Source organism: Pituophis catenifer, unplaced genomic scaffold, assembly GCF_029215685.1.
Source record: "Pituophis catenifer annectens isolate HBS135680 unplaced genomic scaffold, rPitCat1.0.hap2 SCAF_3, whole genome shotgun sequence".
NCBI lineage: Eukaryota > Metazoa > Chordata > Lepidosauria > Squamata > Colubridae > Pituophis > Pituophis catenifer.
Window position 1 is genome coordinate 145,157,777 of NW_027256883.1, and position 19,729 is coordinate 145,177,505.

Consider the following 19,729-nt stretch of genomic DNA (forward strand, 5'->3'; position numbering starts at 1 on the left):
TTTATTATACTTCTTTGGTACAATAATTTGAAATTTAGTCAAAAGAAACTGCAAAGATTGAGCGTTCTACAAATGCACTTTTATAGATACAATTAATGGAATTATTTCACAAATTTCATTTTCCTCTCCTGTAAAGATATATCTTATTTGTTTTTCAGAGAAAAAAAAGAGCTGGATAACATTTATGGTACATTTTGATATATTTAGAAAATACTTACTACTAAAATTATAAATTATTCTATTCTCACTGTGAAATACCAATAGAAAATACTATTTCATTCTATTATTTTTAAAAAATTCAGCAGACAACATAGCTACTAATGTTAAGTTGTAATGGTTTTTTGGGGGGAGGGGAGGGGGTATTTACTGGAATTGGAAGATTTTAATAGATCAGTATTCTGAACCCAAACTATTCAGATATAATTTTATTCTCACAAACTTTGAAAAACAAATATCAAGAAGTATGTTTGTCCAAGGATAGTAAATATTAAAAAAACACAAGATTATTTCCTTTTTTGGAAGGGCAGCCTTTCCAACATATAGGGGAAAAAACCTTACCAGGACACAAATTATGAATATGCTAGATATTTTTGTGGTAACCAGACAGACTTAAACTAAATGAAAATATAAATGGAAAAAAGTGAGGTAGCTTTATACAAATCATTAACACCGATACACGCACACTTTAGTACAAATCAAGTGTATATTTATGATTTTTTATTATCAAAGTCTTGTAAAACAATTTCAGAAACTGTACATAAACATGGCACAGACTGTAGCCTACTTTTGTTTTTTTTTACCTGCACAAAAGTATATGCCCCCAAAACTTCCAGAACTAAAAGAATAGATTGCCCATGTACTTTGCATAACATAAAATTACTGTGTCAAAGGTTACTACTTCAGTGACTGCAACACAAATGAGTTAGTTTATACAACTTGAGATCAAATACATTATCAAGTAGACTTGTTTTAAAATCATTATGAAGTTCCATTTAAAATGCACTACCCTTTTTTTTTGTTGCAGAGTTTTAATACTCAAAATGAAATGCAGCTTCTAAAAAAACTACACAAGGTTCTCTCTGTCTCTTCTGCAGAATACAGAATTATTATTTTTTTACCTCAAGACATCCAAATTGTGGAAAATCAAACACCCCACCTGAGAAGGATTGAGACTCAAAGTCTACCTTACACTGGGCATCAAAAGACTAATGCATTTCAACCGTGTCAAAGCCAAACAAATCCACAACAAAAAGTTTCAGCCACAGGGCTAGAAATATTATCTACCTCTATCAGAAGATTTCTTCCCAGATGAAGCTAATGTTAGTTTCTCTCTCTCTACACGGAAGGCCCTTAATGGGCCACCATGTTGTAGAAGATAAGGATGTTCTTGCCACAGTTAACATGCAGCCAGTTCATTCCCTATTTTGCTCTATTATTGTAAATAATCAAACTCTAGAAACACTATTGTAGGTGAGCTGGTTTACTAAAAAGATCATACAACACAAACAGTCCATGCCTGTCAAAGATGCATGCAGCTTTTTGCTCAAAAAGGAAAAAAGCAGCACCAAGCTAGTAAGGACTGCTGGGCTACTCAATTCAATTTAGCCAATAACAAGAATGGAAACCCAGATACCACTTTCTCTAAAACTTTTGATGTAATTATTTAATATTAGGCGCTTTACAACCATGTATAGTTACAGCTGTATACATCTAGTTTGGAAGGTTAAACAAGTACAGCATAAAGGAATCACACAGGAATGACACTGATGCATGTGGCCAATTGTTTTCACGGGAAAGGCAACATTCAGTCACTCATATCCATATCCTCTTCATGATGGTCGTCTCCATTGACTTTGGACTCCCTTGGTTCACCACCCCCTTTCTCCGGGGACTCCTTAAGCTTTGGGGAAGTGGCATCAGCGGCTTTTTCTTCCTTTTTCTCTTTTTCACTATCATAGCCTTGTTCTTCTTCATCATAATCCCTTGTAACCTGCTTTGCCAAGACAAAACGTAAAATAAACCACATAAGACATGTTTCAAATGAAGTTTGGAATATCTGAATTCAAATCAACCAGGAAAATATATTTAAGCATACTTTGACATCTTTGTCACTTTCTGATTTCCTCTCTCGCTCTTTCTCTTTGTCTTTGCTTTTTTTCTTTTTACTTGTTGATCTTTCACGCTCATCCCTGCTTCTCTCTTTATCTTTATCTTTTTTCTTCTCTTTCTTATGCCTGAAAGGAAAACAACAAACACCTTGAGAATGAGAATACAAGCATTTCATGGGATTACTAAAATAATTAATTAAAATGTTCTATGGGCAAGTTGCACACAAGTCTCTGCAATGAAAGCTGTTTAACAATAGAGAAATACAGAGAAGCTAATCTGTGTTACTATTTACAAATAATTATCCTTTATTGATGTATGTCTATTTACTGAATACCTTCAAAATTACTTCATGTTTCCCAAAGTGAGGTAAGATTCTAATGCTAGTAATTATTGCTAGAATGGTGCTCAATCACTGTTAATTTAACGTTAAATTAAGCCCAAACAAGATCTAAGGCATTTCCTACAATAGGAGAACTGAGAAAGAAAAAAATGATCAATTCAGTAGATTTGTTAAAAAGACAAACCTTTTTGGTGAAGGGGATCTAGACACTTTTCTCTTAGGTGACCTAGGCTTTTTAGGTGATCTAGAGCCACTTCTGCTTCTTCTGCGGCGTCTTTCTCTGTAACAAGAGTGTCACAAAATCAAGCTTTTCCTTGCATTTATTAACATCCCCAATATGTATTTAATCTCGAAAGTATATATAAACAAGAAAAAATATTTTAATTGCTTCAGTATTTCTTTGTAGCAGGCAAAAGCATAAATACAACATAGAAAGCTAAATTAAATCAGTCTTTCTGAGGTCTTGTTTAGGATGGTAACGCCTAGTGACCTCAACATAGCACAGTGAAAAGTCAGGGATAATAACTAAAAGTCAAGAGAAAGACTGACATTGGTCTTGCTGGTAGCAAAAATCACACACGCAACTTTTATCAGTAATTGCTTGCTGGATAAACTATCCTGAGATATGTGTGTACAGAATGAGATCTCTATTTCTAGCAACCCATATTTTGTTTAGCCTGAAAAATTAAAGGGCAAGAGTTTGCATAAGAGGAGTAACTTTTATGTTCCTCATGACCCACATGGACAAGTGCAAGGTATCTATAATGCACGGATAGCACCTCATAGAAAAGTTGACAGGTTAACATTGAGAATTTTATCTCTGTGTTTGGATCTAAAGCAGTACAATTCATTAAAATGTTTTTAGTGTAGTATGAAAGGACCCTCATTCAAATAGTGAAGGTTTCCCAGAAATCAGAATAGTAGGCCATTTCAACAGCCTGAAGAGAAATGTAGGATTACACCAAACACCAAACCTGCTTGCGCTTCTGGATCGCCTGGCAGTGCTGTAGCTTTTGGGTGGAGTTTTAGACCGTTTCTTCTCCTTTTCTTCTTTCTTTTTGTCTCTAAAAGAGGAAGAAATGATGAGCTGTTTTTTGTTTCATGTATTCTCCATATAGATATATAGAGTGTCTGTGTGCATGTCTGTGTTTGTTTATGTATGTTTGTATTTATGTATGTATGTATGTATGTATGTATAAAAATACACTAACACACACTAACATTGGCATTAATTCTACCCTGTAACCAGGATGATGGGGGTGGGGGTGTATCTCCATCCATCTATCCTGGTTACAGGATAGAATTAATGCCAATGTTAGATGATCCAGCAGAAGCTTCTGATCAAGAGAGAAGAAAAGTTTGCCTTACTCTTCCTACCACTGATCTCTATCTCATGTTTGGAGTAATCTTTAAAACTGAGGGGGAGGGGGTGGCGGGGGGAAGGGAGGGAGAGAACCCTTTGGTGAAAGTTGTCATCTCCCCATTCCATAGATGGAGCTTTTTGCTGGATCAAAGAGTTTTTCATCAGGCAAGAATGGAAACTGGCTACAAATCACATTTCCAATATTGTTATAGCTAACAGAATAATTTCCTCCAATGCAAAACAGAATTTCAGGATTTTGTGAAGTTTTCAAGTACCTGGTTTTGGACGTACTCCTAGATCTCCTAGTACGTTCTCTGGAGTGAGATCGCCGCCGTCGAGGACTTTTAGATCTTCTTCTGCTCCTTGACTTTGAATGTGACCGTCTTCTGGATCGACTTCGTGACCGTCTATTAAGCAAATCATTAATCAAATAAAAATGATGCATCAGATCACATTATGAGAGTTACTCTATGAATGATCAAATAGAGTGATGCTTAGTGGCTGATCAAACATGGACTAGATATACACAACTATCTACAGTAGGGGAATTTACTATTTATGCAGGTCTTCAGAGTGTAAATGAACTGTTCACACTTTCTAGCAATCTGACAAATTGAAGGTATCTTTGCATGGTGAAAAGTTATCATTTCACTACAGTATTAGGCACTGGTGATGTCCGTTTGTCTGACTGTAGTGTACTGCTTGAGATAATCTGAGCGCTAGCAGAAATACAACATATGGAAATGTTTGTTATGTTTGATGTGGATCTTAAATAACTGATGAGGATTCTCTCAATAATAAAGACAAAACATCAGGAACTTAAATGCGTTTTGAAAGACATGAAACACAAGAAACCTATTATTCAAAAACAAGAAAAATGATCAACCACCTACCGGAATTCCTTATTTCCTGTGCAATACTATCTACTCATTATACTCATTCTAATTTATTTATTATTTATTGGTTTGATTGATATGCCGCCCTTTTCCGGAGACTCAGGGCGGCTTTACAATGCGTTAAGCAATAGCCTTCATACTTTTGTATATACCTGCTTAGTAGGGCTTTTGCCCCCCCCCCACAAGCGGTGTTCTTTTTTATACAAAGTCAGCTTATTGCCCCCACAAACCGGGTCCTCATTTTATCTACCTCGAAAGGATGGAAGGCTGAGTCAACCTTGAGCCTGGTGAGATTTGAACTTGCAGTAATTGCAGGCAGCTGGTGTTACTTAACAGTGCTTTAGTCTGCTGCGCCACCAAGGCTCACCAATGACTTCATATTCAGCTCATGTGTATTAAAAGACTAATCAGCATTTTGGAAATGATTTGTAAGTATTACTTGACTAATCAGCTAGTGAAAAATAACTGCATTTTCTGACCCAACACTATGGCTGTAGTCTCATAGAGTTATCGAAAAATAAGTCATAAATCAATTTATTGAATACAATTTATTTTTCTGAATGATTCCCCCCCCCCCCCAGACTATACTGTTTACTGCTGGCCATTACCATATTATATAGTAACTAGTCTTATCTACCAAACTCAGTAAGCAGCCAGGTGAGCCATTGTTGTGAACCCTTACCTATGTCTGGAAGAAGAAGGTGTTCTTCTTCGCCTTGAACGCGACCTGGATCTTGAATGCCTTCTTTTATCCTCCTTTTTATCTGGAACCAGAACATTGAAAGTATCCATTAAAGAACCATCAGGAAAAATTAGGTGAACGCTTTTAAAGTTATTTTTTAAAATACATAAAACTGTAGCCGAAAGAGTTTTTATGTCTCAAAAGCAGTTTTCTGCTATTTCTATCAATTGCATAAAGGGTCAAATGCATTTTTCAAGTAACTACGAACATTTTAATTCATATTCCTATAAGATAAATAGATGTGGGATGTATTATATAAGATGAAATATTGATTAGGATAACAACTGAACAAACCTAAGAAATATAAAAGAAGTTCTTTGTTTCAGACATAAAATAATTCCAGCGTCTCCTCAATATGCTCCTGGATATTAGCCCACAATTACGGTATTTTTCAGCAACTGGTATCAAAAAACTTACTGATTATGATTCTTAATCAGATGTTGTTCTTCCCAATGTTTACTCATATCTGACTTTCTACCGATATCTCATATAATGCAGAATTTTTTTCCAGACCACAGAATATTACAGTGATTTTCTGTAAGGCAAAATGACTTAGGTGACATTTTAGATGGCTTTACCTGGCTCTATAGCAGCAGAAATCAGAGATTGTGCTTCCCGTACTCGTTTCATGGCTTCTTCTATTTCTTTACTGGAGGTATCCGTTTTCAGACTTGGTGAAACAAGGCCTGCAGCTACATGATTGAGCCTGAACCAAATAAAAATAAAAAAATAAAAAAACCCAGAAAAATTGAACTGTAAAGCCCATTTAAAACAGAACTACATATAACTAACTCTTGCTATCCGTTAGAAAAATAATTGCAACAATCTCCATTTGTAAGGCATTTGGTGAAAAAGACTGTTGATCGCTGACATGGCATTTTGGGGTATAATGCTAGGAATTTTTATTAAGTATTTTATTGTTTTATTTATGTAAGCTGTCTGGAGTCTGCTGAATTCACTGGCACATACATTTTTGTGAATAAATGAAAGCATGTATTAGCCGTTAAGTTCAGGTCTATGCAAACTTATTTAAAACATAATTTCAAAAATGAGTCCTTGAATTTGCTTGCTGTTTTTATTTATTTTTGCCTAGTACTAGTACCTTTTACTAGATTATCCCACTGTCTAGAATATTCTTGTCCATTAATATGCAATACTTTGGTAATTATTTTTTCCATGATACCAAAAGTGAATTTACTTGAAATTAATAGGGATCCTCTTGTTTCTGCTCTTTAAAGCATACAGGTAGTCCTTGATTTACAACATGGTCATTTAGTGACCATTCAAAGTTACAACAGCACTGAAAACGTGACTTATGGCCATTTTTCACAGTTGGCATCTGGTTCATATTTATGACGGTTGCCGTGTCTTATGGTCACCTGATCACCTTTTGCGACCTTCTGACAAGCAAAGCCAATGGGGGAAGCCAGATTTACCTGTACTAGAAATCACTGGAGACCACATTTCAAGAGTAGGAAATTGGGAAGAATATTCTAGTCCAGGCCACAATTTCCCAACTACACTGACACATATAAAACGAAAGGAAAAGCAAAGATCATGGGTTTGTCTTCTCTTGAAATAAATTCCCTAACAAGTACATTCCAGGACTAATCTGAGATTAGTTCATAACAGATGTACAAATTGTTTTTTGTTAACCTGTAAAAATAATCTATTATCTCTTGCTGCGTTAGGATTTAACATGGGTATGCAGCCTGCAAAATGGCTGTATTGCCAAGGAAATTGCATCGTTCCTGCAGATTTATTTTTTTAGTTGTTTTTGAATAGCTTTTAAAATCTTTGTTGTTTATTGCCTTGTGGTTGTTTTGTTGTATTTTTCTGTTTTTAACAGTTTATGCTGTTCAGAGCCACATGTATGAGGTAAGCAGCTACATAAATTGATTAAATAAATAAATAAAAATAAATTTTGAAGTCCTGACGCCAGTATTTCTACATTTATATAAATTTCAACAAGATGAATCTACTCATATACAGTAACAGGAGAAAGGCCACTCTTGTAATACTACAAAAGTCTTGGTAATTTTAACCTATATTTTGAATTGTTTTTGAACTTTTATTTATATGTGCAATTTCACAGCCAAGACATAATCAAACAATATAGATTAAAAATGCCATGAAACATAAATAACTGGCAATACAGCATCTAATTTTACTAAATATTTTAAATATTTTTTAGTTAATGCACTAAAATATATATATATTTTTTAATATTCTCAGTTGATGGACCAATAAAACTGAGATCTTCTAAACTTCCTATTTCTCAACTGCTTATTTGCCATCCCTACCATCAGCACAATAGATTTGCACTCAGTGTGTATGCCATGAGTGTTGTGGAGACTACCAAGAAGAGGAAAACATTTTACTACTTCTGAAATGATGTCCCATAATTCAAAGGATAAATAAAATGATGGCCTGCATCCAGGGAAAAATTCTGCTTAGAAGATCAGAGGGTGCTGTCTCAGCATTGCCCATCTCTTCGTACAAAATTAAGGAAGTCAATTAAGCATGTTAAAATAGCCTTCATAGAGCCATCTCCTTGCGTTCACTACAACAAAAGGGGAAGAGCAGCATAAAAAACTGCTTTCCTAAACCCAGGTAGTTACAGACAGTCCTTGATTTACAACCATTCATTTATTGATCGTTTGAAGTTACATCAGCACTGAAAACAGTGACTTGTGACCGTTTCTTACACTTACGACCGTTGCAGCATTCCCATGGTCACGTGATCCAAATTCGGACGCTTGGCAGCTGGCATGTATTTATGCCAGTTGCAGTGTCCCAGCATTATAGGATCAGATTTGCTGAACTTCTGACAAGTAAAATCAATGAGGAAGGCACATTCCCTTAACAATTGTGTTACTAACTCAACAACTGGAGTGATTCACTCAACCCCTGTGGCGACAAAGGACATGAAATGGAGCAAAATTCACTTAACAGGTGTCTTGCTTGGCGACCAAAATTTTGTTGTCATGAGTTGAGGACTACCTGTAACATGCAAGTCTAGGAAAAAGTCCTGCTTCTTATTCACCCAAGGCATTACTTTCAAAGATTCCTCTTTCTCAAAACCAATTGCGCTATATAGTGCAATTCTAAAAATCGATACTTACTTTGGATCCACTGTGCTCATAAGTTTTAAGAGTTGATCTGCTGCAAGAGACTGCAAAGAAAAATAACCAGAAATTGCTTTTCATACAAATATTTGGAAAAAAATTACATCCAAATGGCTTTAAATCTAATAATTAAAATTAAATAACACAAATTACCAAAAGTCTCAGAATATATCTACCATTAGCTTAGTATACATTTAAGTTGAGAATACAATGTATACTCAAATCCAGGCTATTTTTTATTTCTGATAACTAGTTATTCATGTCAGTATTTGCAAGAGACTTTATGTTTAAAATTTCACAGGAGTCCTTGATCATTTGAGGTTTCTGCAATTGGAGGAGTTGTCCATTTACAAAATGACTGCAATGAGAAATATATCCAGAATCCAAACGTCAATAGACAAATACAATAAAGACTGCATTTGAATCAAAATTGTTATGTATCTTTTCAGTTATAAAAATGGTATTATCCAAGTGTGAACTCTAATGATGCTGTTAAAGAACTTCTAAATAGTATGAGTTCTCATTATACAATATATTGATGGCATGCAATATTACCATTGCCCAAAAATTCACCAGATCTGTTCCAGAGGAATCCCTAACCTTTTGAATCAGACTTGAGAGATATGGGGGGATGCAGAAGGAGCTTATTTCCCTGTGTTGTTCCATTAATATTATATTAAACTGATAAAAGCAAAATAATACAAAAAGAAAAGCCCAATTATAGCTAATTGTAATGCAGTGTAAATTGTAATGCAAGTGAATATTTCACCATGAGGGAAAGTTTTCTTTAGACTGAGCTGATTGGCCTTCCTCCAATACTATGGTTCATAAATTGCTCTAACTGTGTTAAATATATAATCATGCATCACAATCTTCTAATACTCAGATGAACTCACTTGTTTCTTGTTGCTGTGGAAAACCAGAAACAAAAATAATCCTATGAAATTCCATAATAAAAATTCCATGAGAGTGGAACTGCATAACTGTTAAAAATGACGATTTTTCTAAAGCCAAATTTATACTTAAAAGCAACATACCTGAGAGTTTAAGTTTGCCCCAGGAAGACCTAGAGCAGCTAAAGTTGGATCTAGAGTTGGAGCTCCTAAAGCAGCCAGAGGAACAGCACCGATCTGTAAGAATGAATATTAGTACAATCTATGTATTTTTCATAAGGAAAATACAAACAGCACATTCTCAGCACATTCTATTTGTTCTACTATTTTCCAAATCTCTGGAAAACAGGAACAACTTGTAACTTTTAAAAGTTCTGAAGTACTGACATTTTTATATTAACTTGAATGTAGGTAGATGTTTTATATCAGATCTGATTATTCATCTAATTGGGTATTAGCTCTTGTGAATCCAATGCAGAGGCTTTCTATCATCCTTTAACTTATCAAATCCAGCCAAACAGGAACTTCTGGTGACTAAACATGGGTTGTTTGGCTAAATGATGTCCCCTTAGGTTGAACAGTTGCCATAATGGCTACAGTAGCAATTGATCATAGTAATCCAGTTTTTATGCAAGAATATTTATCATCGGTTGCTAGCTGATTTTTAAAAACAAATACTGAAGAACAACTGAATATGGACTTGTTCATGCAAGTAGGAAATATGAATTACCCATTTTTAATTTTCTCTAATTTTTACAATATGCACCCAAATTAAACCCCCAAAAGGTAATTAATGAAATAGTAATTATGTCTTCAAAACTATTTCATTTATACTAAACTAGCTGCATCTCAAAAGAAGCGTTTTTCTTCTCTCTTCTAAGCTGGCACTCTCCACTCTCTGAATGGCAGGAAATGAAAAGGAATTAGAAGCAACAAGGTATTTCACAGGATCTGCATGCAGTACTTCTACTAGCCTCTCATGTACCTACTGCAACTTTGTAAATTTGGCTTAACTTTAATTTTGCAACTCTAGACCATTTAAGTGAAATTCATACTTGCTACAAAGTAGTGTTTCCCATTTGTATCCCAACCATTGTTTTCTTGAACTGTATTTCTAAGTATTGGAAAGGAAGAATAAAACTCTGAGTCATTATGCAGTTCTTTATTCATCGTTTTAGAAATCTTGACTCAAGGTTCTCACTTCTGTTCTAAGGTGAACATGAAAGCACTCACTCTTAGGCTACAATAGAGTTTACTTTCTGGAAAGTCAGCCACACCAAACTCAAAGAGGACCGACATTACACTAAAAAGGTTGCGCTCTGGAAGTCCCAAGAAAGCACTTTCCTGAAAACTACAAACATAACTCCCTCCTCTGTGATTTTACAGGGGGGGAGCAATGAATAACTGAGGAGTTTTTAAATGGCTTAATTGCTATAAGGCATTCTTTCGTTCACATTTTTTTTATAAGTGTCATAGAAGCCAGGTAAGACATATAAGCACTGCAAGCATTATGCTGTGTGAAAACAGCGATTATTTTTGCCTCTTGCAACAGGCTCATCCCCAACTATAGAAATGGCTGAGTACCATTTCTGGCCACAATCTTCCATGTGTTTTCATTTCAGATGTTGCTTTATTTTTTAAAATAGCAGTGAATTAGGCGTCAACCCAGTGAGCTAAAAGGAAGAATAGGATCCAATCTGGGAAATCAGTTACTTTGGGGGCAATTCTTATTCATTATAATTCTGCTGCAAATATTGCAATAACTTTGTATAAGTGTACCTCCCATAAACAAAGGAATATACAAAATATAATTTTGCTGTGTTTTATGCACATCTACTTCTTACCTGAGAAAGTGGGTTAGGTGTAGGCAGGAGTCCACCCCCCGGCAGAAGGCCTGCCACAGCATTAGCTGGTGCCAGGAGAGATAAAGCCTTAGTCTCATCAGGAATAACTCCTGCAGAGAGACAACTTTGCATTAGAAGTTACTCATCAATTATCTTTTTTCTTTAAAAAAAAAACCACACACAAATACACCCAGAAAATGTCTCCCTGAAACACCATCTGAGTTTGCTGAAAGTACTTATGTTGGCTATAATACAATGTTTGCTCTCTTAATAATTTATCATTAACTTGTTTGTCAGAATGAAACTTCAATGTGTGAAAATTTGTTCCTTTTTCTCTACAAAAGGTTAAGTTCTAGAATAAAAAATAGCACAATACACACTACTTTTTTGTTAACACTGCCAAGATTTCATCACCTGTACTCGATTTTTAAGTCATGAACCAAACGTAAGCAAGCACAGTCGGTTCTCCAGGGGTGTGCTCTCAACTTTCAAAAGCTGTTTTATGAACAACGACTCGTGTCGGCTGCTTCACTATAAAGCACACAGAAAAATCAAGATACACAAGACAAAAAAAGTTTGATTTAGGGGTTAATAATATGGCACAGTTCACTATGATTTCTTTTACACCTACCATACAATTTTGTAAAACTTAAGAGAAGGTAAGAAAAAGTGTAGGGCTTTTGCTGACTTCTCATTTGGATATGAAGGTCTCCACAAAGGTCCAAATGTAGGTTCTGCATATGTGTCCACGTATATGTGTTTATGTGAACACCTAAAATGTGACACATTCTTACCTGTGCAGTAAAATACATGCTCCACTCTGTGTCATGGTTACTGTACCAAGAATGCTGCTGAGTACTGCCCTTTCAGAAGAAACTTCTGATTTGTAGCTTGTGGTCTGCTAAGTGTCTATTTTTACTGCCTATCCCTGAACAAAGAATAACCTTCAAAAGGCCCAACGTGAGACAAACAGTAATGTTGATTCTTGTTATTTTAACCAACAGCAAAAGCCCTATACATATGGATTAATCTGTTAATGTGCCCAAGCCCCCAACGTGAGAGAGTTCAATAAGATAACTGTACTATATATTTGCAAATACCAGAACCGTTTCTGCAAGACATATTAAAAAAAACTGCATCTCATCATAAAACATACAATATGTACAGGGCACTTAAGAGAAACTGGATAAGCTGCAGAAGAAAACTGTTGGGTGGTATTTTCAGCAGGGCCTGGTATATAGTTCAGGCTGAACCAGGGAAAAGAACTGTAAAACACAACAACAAAAAAGAAAAACCACTGTTAAATAAAGGTAATGGTTCCTTCCACCTATACTGAGAAGTGCCGATAATATAAACAAATGTATAATACACAGCACTGTTATCTTTCTTCTGTCACTGAGCTGTCATAATTTCAATACCAAAAGTTATGGTGGGAAAAGGGGGGAAAGGTCATTTAGATACAGGGCATTAATGCATCAATATAAACATATCTACTGAGATTATGGGATAAATTTGCATGCAAATTATGTCTCAGAGGATATTATTTACGTTTACACACAATTAGTGCAACTATAACATTTCTGGCATCTAGCTAAAAATCCTCTTGAGACACCTCACAGAAGATCTGCATCCATTAAGTAGTCATGCATCTGATCCTCAAATTTTGTTTTTAGGAAAAAAGTTATTCAGAAATAGAACTACAATTTAAAAAAAACAATGAGGCCCCTCACCAGTTAATTTTCATGCGTCAAGAGTTTTTTACTGCTGCTTTGTTAGAACCATGACATACTGCATGAATGTGTAGAAATGAAGAAAAAGAAACAGACAAAAGAAACAAACATTAACCAAAGAACCTACACAAACCCACCCAAAGTCACTGTTTAATATCTGCATTGCTTCCAAATCCTTCCATTTCATCACGAAGATTATAGTACTATGCCTTACCGTGAACTTTGTGTTAAGTGTAGAACACAAAGCAACAATCAACACCAAGATGTATGAACACACTAAGAACAGAAATGCGACTTGATACTAGGGGATATATGATCAGTACAATGCATACTGTAATATTTGTAGAGAGGTAATATCAGAACGTATCGCCACAATAGTACAGGGTAAAGATTTCAATTCAGCAGAGTGCTTAAGCATATGCCTCAATGCAACTGAACAGTTTCACTGATCTTGAAATGTTTTTTTCTCAGCAATGCCTAAGCACTAGCAAAAATGGGGTCTTGTGAAAAGAAGAATTGAAGAGTGATACCCATATTCTTTCATAGATAGGGACCATTTGTGAGAACAGAGTAGAGACCAAGTTCATAGGAAAAAATCATGGGTCCATTATTCTGATAAACCACTTGTCATATCCTGCCAACTACAAAATGGTGCAGATCCTAAAAACCCAATGAGTTCTTGATAGGTAACAACTACTCAAATTGCATTAAACAAACCTCAGAAAAATTCAGAAAAGTCATCTTTTTGACTGGTATCGCAGCATGAGATTTATCAGTCATCTATCTTTCTAGCAGAGTTTAAAATCTTGTTTATAAAGAGAAAAAAATATGATGTATCAAAACCATTCAAGCTCTTAAGGAGAGACACTATTCTTAAACACTAACTTGCAAATATATTGGAGGCTATTGGCTATTGGTTCAGTTAATTAGAGCCAAGGTGAACACGACAGCGGCATTCCTTCCTCAATCACATAAAAAAGGTGTATAATCCATGTTTAATAAAAGGAATACAAAGAGGCAAGGGCCCTGAAACCTACCCCAGCCTGGTGCTTATTTCACCACAGTAGCTTTCTGCGGGTGCTGGCAGAGTTGCAGCACTGGAGCTCAGATAAAGAAAAAACAAAGGGAGACAGACTGCAAGGAGGTTAAATTGCAGGCACAGGAAGGTGGCTATACACTTCACTCTTTTGCTCTGAAAAGTAGCACCCCACCCTTCCTCTTTCTAAGAAATTGGGACCAATTCATATTTAAAAATGCAGCTACTGTCGCATCTAGCTTGGCCCTAATATAGACAGCAATTATGTAAGACTCAGACATAGATATATCTGACATTGTCAGAATTACATGTTAATAAATAATACTTTAACGTATTCTACTCTATTCAGCCAAGTTAAACCAATGAGGAAACTTCATTGTATTAATTATAGTTTCAGTTTTGAATATCCTAACATTAATTAGACCTGCCTGTTGCATATTCTTCTGCCTTATTAAGGAGTAGAACAAGGCACTACATATAAAACATAGACTCCAATCCAGCACAGTTAAGTCTGCGTAAATCCCACTGATTTTAATGAGATGTAGTAATCTCTGTATGCAGAAGTGCAGCGTTAAGTGAAGTAATTTACTGTAGTCCCGTGATCTAAAATGAGTACTAGTTTATCAGTGAATAGTGCCTTTGAAAGAGTTGTGGTGAAATCTATAGAGGTTCAACAGAACTCATTAGAAGAGCAGTCTTCTTGACAGAGTTTTAGTTATATTTCCAACCTGCTCATTGTTTTTCAAATTACTGTAACACCCTAAAAATGTAAGAAAAGAAGAGAGAGAAAAATGTTGTTAACAAGTGAGTGATTTACACCGGGATAAAACACTTGGGGACTTGAGTGCTTGCTGGCCTTTAGTTAATGTCTAGAATCCCCTGTAGCTGCAGAGGACCCCACTGTTTCAGTCATCTGGAAGGGCTTTTGCATTTGCCTTCTCCACTATAAAAATCACACACACAAATAAGAGAGAAGAGTTTATTATTTTAGAGAAATTCTAGAATATATAGCAAGGTTGAATAAGAAAATGTGGAATAAGATCTAACATCCAGTGCTCATTTAGCACCTTTGCAGATATTTTCTGACTAACAAGAGATCTCAAACCCTTGGTGTACCAGAATTTATATTGAGGGTAATTGCTTTTCAGTTGTCAACTAAAACAAGCAGAACATTGCCTTGTAATTGGTGATATGTATTCACTAACTCTCCATGAGGGAGAATGAACCATGTGATAACAGATGCCACATAACTTAAAGCAACATTGCTTGTTTATATATTTCATTTTAAAAAGATAGCTTAAAAAATGTCTCGAAGCAATCTGGTGAAAATAAATCAAATAATGCTGCGTGAATATAAAATTATTCTAAAAGCCTTTCCAAAAACTGATGGGCAAGCTCCAGCAAGTGCTGAATTAGTATTTTCTGTCTGTTGTACAGAAATCAAAGATGAGGGTATACCAAGGGTTTTAAAAATGCAAAAAGCTTGGATATTTTATATGCTAAACTTCATGCTATTCAATTACATCAGGATTTAATACCAGAGGTCTATGGCTTCATAGATCTTTAAACAATTCACAAACCTTCTGCGTAGGGTACGACTATCAATGCTCGGTCAACGAATACAGTATTTGTCAGGTGCTGAGCCACAACTGCCGAATCAGGTTCTTGGAACTTTACAAAACACACACGGGAAGAAACAGGCAAAGGGGAGTCACTGAAAAAAAAAATCAGAATATGAACATCAGATGTAACATGAACAAAGGTTAAGACATTATTTGACTTATGGAACTATATAAAAAAGTATTGGGCAGTTTTTCCAAAAATTCTTACTTGTTTTTATGTTATAAAACAGGGAAAATTATTAAACGCATGCCTGGAGAAGAATCATATTTATACTGTATTTCAATTAAACTTAAATAAGTCTAAATATTAATATGCACCTACCCTTTGAAAATTATGAAGCGAGTACCTCTATAATCGTTCACTCAGTCATACACTTGGTTCTTACCATATGTGTTTAAGATTTAATCTAATACTGAAAACTGGGAAGATGTAACCGACATTCTTGATGGGATGTCACAGGCAATAAATAACTTGAATTTTTCCTCATTGAAAAAGAAATCTTCCTTCAAGCGATATATCAATTCTCTCTTAAAGAAATATATGCAAAGTGCGTGGCACACACCTCATATGCATGATGATGAATACTTTACTTTTCCAGTAACACAAAACATATTTAATTCAGGGCTAAACTGTAAGGTTCTTGATATTTTCAAGCCTAGTTGTTTTCTGCTTTGTTTAACCTGGCTGGGGAATGGCTACAGGAAAACAAACAAGCTTAGACAGCACCAAGAATCCAATGGTTTAGCTTTGCATCAAATAGTGAAGTAGCATGATTACGTTGTTAGATTAGAGTTCAGAAGAATCAGATGCTAATCTACCATTAGCCACAAAGGCCCACCAGGCTCTTTCGGTCACACACACACTCAGTCCAAGCTACCGCTCATTATTTTTTCTGGAGAAAAATAGGACAGAATATTATGTGAACTATCTTAAACTGCTGAATTAAAAAAGAGCTATAAATCAAATAAATAAATAGTACAGATTTGTAGCTATATCCATAAAGTAAATGCCCAGACAGAATTATGTCACTTATGGGTGAAAAATCAACAACCAGTCCTCTTCCAGAAAAAATTGTTTTACTTCCCAACTTCTTGTTCCAGGGTAACTACCCTGTTTCCCTGAAAATAAGACATCCCCTGATAATAAGCCCAATCGGGCTTTTGAGTGCATGTGCTAAAATAAGTCTCCCCCTGAAAATAAGCTCTCCTCAAAAGTATTTAAATGCAGAGCTGGAAATCAGGGAACATGGCAAGAGGATCCCCATCTTGTTCCACGTGCCTCAAAATAATAAGACCAAGCGCTTATTTCGGGTTCAAAAAAATATAAGACAGGGTCTTATCTTCGGGGAAACATAGTAGTATAATTTAACATTATATTAGGATCAAGTTATGCTTTAACTACTGATGCTATGCAGATATTTTCTGAGAGGTAACCCTGTAATAGTTGGTGGCTTCCGTATTTCAATAATATCCCATAATTACATTTTGCAGAGCTTCTTTCATGCAGAAAATTTGAATATTAAGAAAGGACTCTTTCTTTCTTGTTGTGTTTTGGGCATACAGGGATGATCTGTGGAAGCACCTTTTTTCCTAATCTGGCCCTCCCCAAAGTATGCTTCAGCATAAATCCCAAAGTATGCTATACTGTACTGGCTGGAGATCATGGGAGTTTTGGTCCCAGACATCTAGAGGCCACCAGATTGTTAACAGCCATTCTAGAATATGCTTTTGGATTATATGGGACATAGGCCAAGCCTGCTGTGTTTTCTTATTGCCAGAAGTAAATGGAGTCAGGTTTACTCCAGGTGAGAACTTTACTGAAGGCCAGCGTCTTCCTCTCTAAGAGGGAAGGCAAGAAAGATGATGGGAAGATGGGTGAAGGCCATGGCAGATGTCATGCAGGAACATGCTTGGTTTAGGCAAGAAGAGACAAGTATTAAGAAAATTGGGAATGGTTGGGTGGGTAGGTTATGTTGCCTTGGCATCTACTTGAGATGTAGTAATTTTGCCTCCTTACACTGTCTGGATTTTGCTGTCTGAAACCTGAACAAACAAAAACATTTTATTACAGTATTTCACTAATCTGTGGCTGACCCGAACAGCATTACTTCTGCTACAGTAACCTACTACAGTGGTGCTTTCTGATGAGCTTGGTTGTTTTCCTGCAGATGTTTCATTTACCCAAATAGGTTAACATCATCAGTGCTAGGATTTCAACCCTGGACTACAAATATTCTCCTTTATTGGCACTACAGGTAGTCCTCGACTTACAACCACAACCGAGCCCAAAATTTCTGTTGTTAAATGAGACCTTTGTTAAGTGAGTTTTGCCCCATTTTACAACCTTTCTTGCCAAAGTTAAGTCAATCGCTGCAATTGAGAAGTTACTAACCTGGTTGTTAAATGAATCTGGTTACCCCATTGACTTTGCTTGTCAGGAGGTCTCAAAAAGTGATCACATAACCCTGGGACACTGCAATGATCATAAATATGAACCAGTTGCCAAGCATCTGAATTTTGATCACATGATCGTGGGGAATGCTGCGTAACTCTGAAAAACGGTCACAAGTCACTTTTTTCAGTGCTGTTGCAACTTGGAACGGTCACTAAATGAATTAAGTTCATTTAACTAAATGAAATAAGTTGAGGACTGCCTGTACAGTCATCTTTTCTAGATTCATCATAAAACTATGTTCCTGTTTCACCCCCACAAAAGCTCTCTTTTAGGCACAACCACAAATTCCCAAACATCCTTTCAACAAAGAAGGATATATACCCAGGAGCATTTTTCTTCACCCTGGTTACTCTTGTTGGGGCTCTTATCACTTCAAAATCCAAATCATTCTGCCTAGTTTGAAATCAACAAGACTCGCATCCCAAGGATGCCTGGCTTATCCTTACGCCCCTAAAAACATATTCCTCGAAAGGTAACCTATACACTGAAAACTTTTTACCTGAAAATTACAAAAAAAAAAAAACCACTCATCGAAACGTAACCTATACTGTACACTTAAAATATTTTACCTGAAATTTTTTTTAAAAAAAAAGACCCTACAAGTGCTATTACGGCGGCAAAAAAAAAAAAAGGAAGAAAAATATCAACTTTGTGTATATGTAACCGACAACAGGAAACAACGACCAGGATTAGACCGTAGCTTAGCTCTTCTTCCTCCTCTTACAAGATTAGTTTTATTTCACGCAATACCGATCCGCCTCACAACGTGGCTCTCTCCACGGAAGCGGGCGAAGCGCGTCCAGAATAGCAGCTGAAAAACGCCTCACCACCCCCCAGCCGCCCCCAATACACAAAATAAAGGCGGTGTTCAAAACCGTCCCTCAGCGCCCCCCTGCAGATCTCTTTTCCGCCTCCTGCCTTTCCTCCCTCCTCAGGTTTCGAAAGCAGACGAGGGCGGCGAGCCAAAGAAAGGCCGCCCCAGCGCCGGAAACTCCAAGATGGAGCTGACGACGGCGAGGAAAGGACCGCGTGATCCGCTTTTTAGCTTTCGGAAGCGGCAACCACCGCAGCAGTCAAACTCGTCGATTTCGGCCCTGTCCTCCGGCCTTCATCCTCTCCCGGCCCCGCCCCGGCTCATCAAGGGCCTAATAATACTCGAGCGATGGTTTCAAAGGAGGCCGCGGCCTTTAAAAACCGACCATCCGTCTCTTTCGCGAGGAGAAGCGGAACTTACTCGGGCGGGAAGAGGCGCAATTCTTCGATCTTGCCCAGGAAGCCGAAGAGAGTCCGCATCTGTTCCGAGCTGGCGCTCGGGGAGACGTTGGTGACCTGAATCACATCGGTGCCGCTGCTTGAAGCCATCGCGCTGCCTCCTGCTCCGGCACTTACAAACGCATCGAGGGCCGACGGGTTAAGGGCCCTAGGGAATCGGGAGACGCCTCCTTCGAATGTCCCTCGGCGCTTCCCGTCGCTCTAATCGCAAGGGAGGGGGAAAAAAAAAAGACCCTCGCGCGCAGAGTAACGGCCACCGAACGATCGTTTCGCTGCCAGACTCCCTGGGCCGCAATATC

The 19,729-nt window shown here is 36.8% G+C and overlaps 1 protein-coding gene across 2 annotated transcripts; it reads right to left on the bottom strand.

The window, feature by feature from the left end:
* Positions 1 to 695: 695 nt before the first annotated feature.
* On the bottom strand, positions 696 to 19,729 carry SRSF11 (serine and arginine rich splicing factor 11). Of its 2 annotated transcripts, none has more exons than XM_070941271.1 (12): positions 19,393 to 19,729; positions 15,662 to 15,795; positions 11,316 to 11,425; positions 9,616 to 9,708; positions 8,576 to 8,625; positions 6,029 to 6,156; positions 5,391 to 5,472; positions 4,088 to 4,219; positions 3,424 to 3,513; positions 2,634 to 2,729; positions 2,096 to 2,234; positions 696 to 1,990 (listed from the first exon to the last, which is right to left on the bottom strand). In XM_070941271.1, exons 1-12 carry the CDS (start codon positions 19,518 to 19,520, stop codon positions 1,805 to 1,807), a joined length of 1,368 nt encoding a protein of 455 aa, XP_070797372.1. In that variant the 5' UTR covers positions 19,521 to 19,729; the 3' UTR covers positions 696 to 1,804. The 2 variants fall into 2 exon arrangements, with proteins under 2 accessions (XP_070797372.1, XP_070797371.1); XM_070941270.1 differs by having other exon boundaries at positions 696 to 1,993.

Excerpts from the sequence above, each read along its gene's own strand:
- SRSF11 (XM_070941270.1), bottom strand. The coding sequence starts at position 19,520 with ATGGCTTCAAGCAGCGGCACCGATGTGATTCAGGTCACCAACGTCTCC. Across the intron at positions 15,796-19,392 it reads TTGCGCCTCTTCCCGCCCGA|TGACTCCCCTTTGCCTGTTT; the intron begins GTAAGTTCCGCT and ends TTTTTTTTTCAG. Across the intron at positions 6,157-8,575 it reads ATGAGCACAGTGGATCCAAA|GCTCAATCATGTAGCTGCAG; the intron begins GTAAGTATCGAT and ends TATTTGGTTCAG.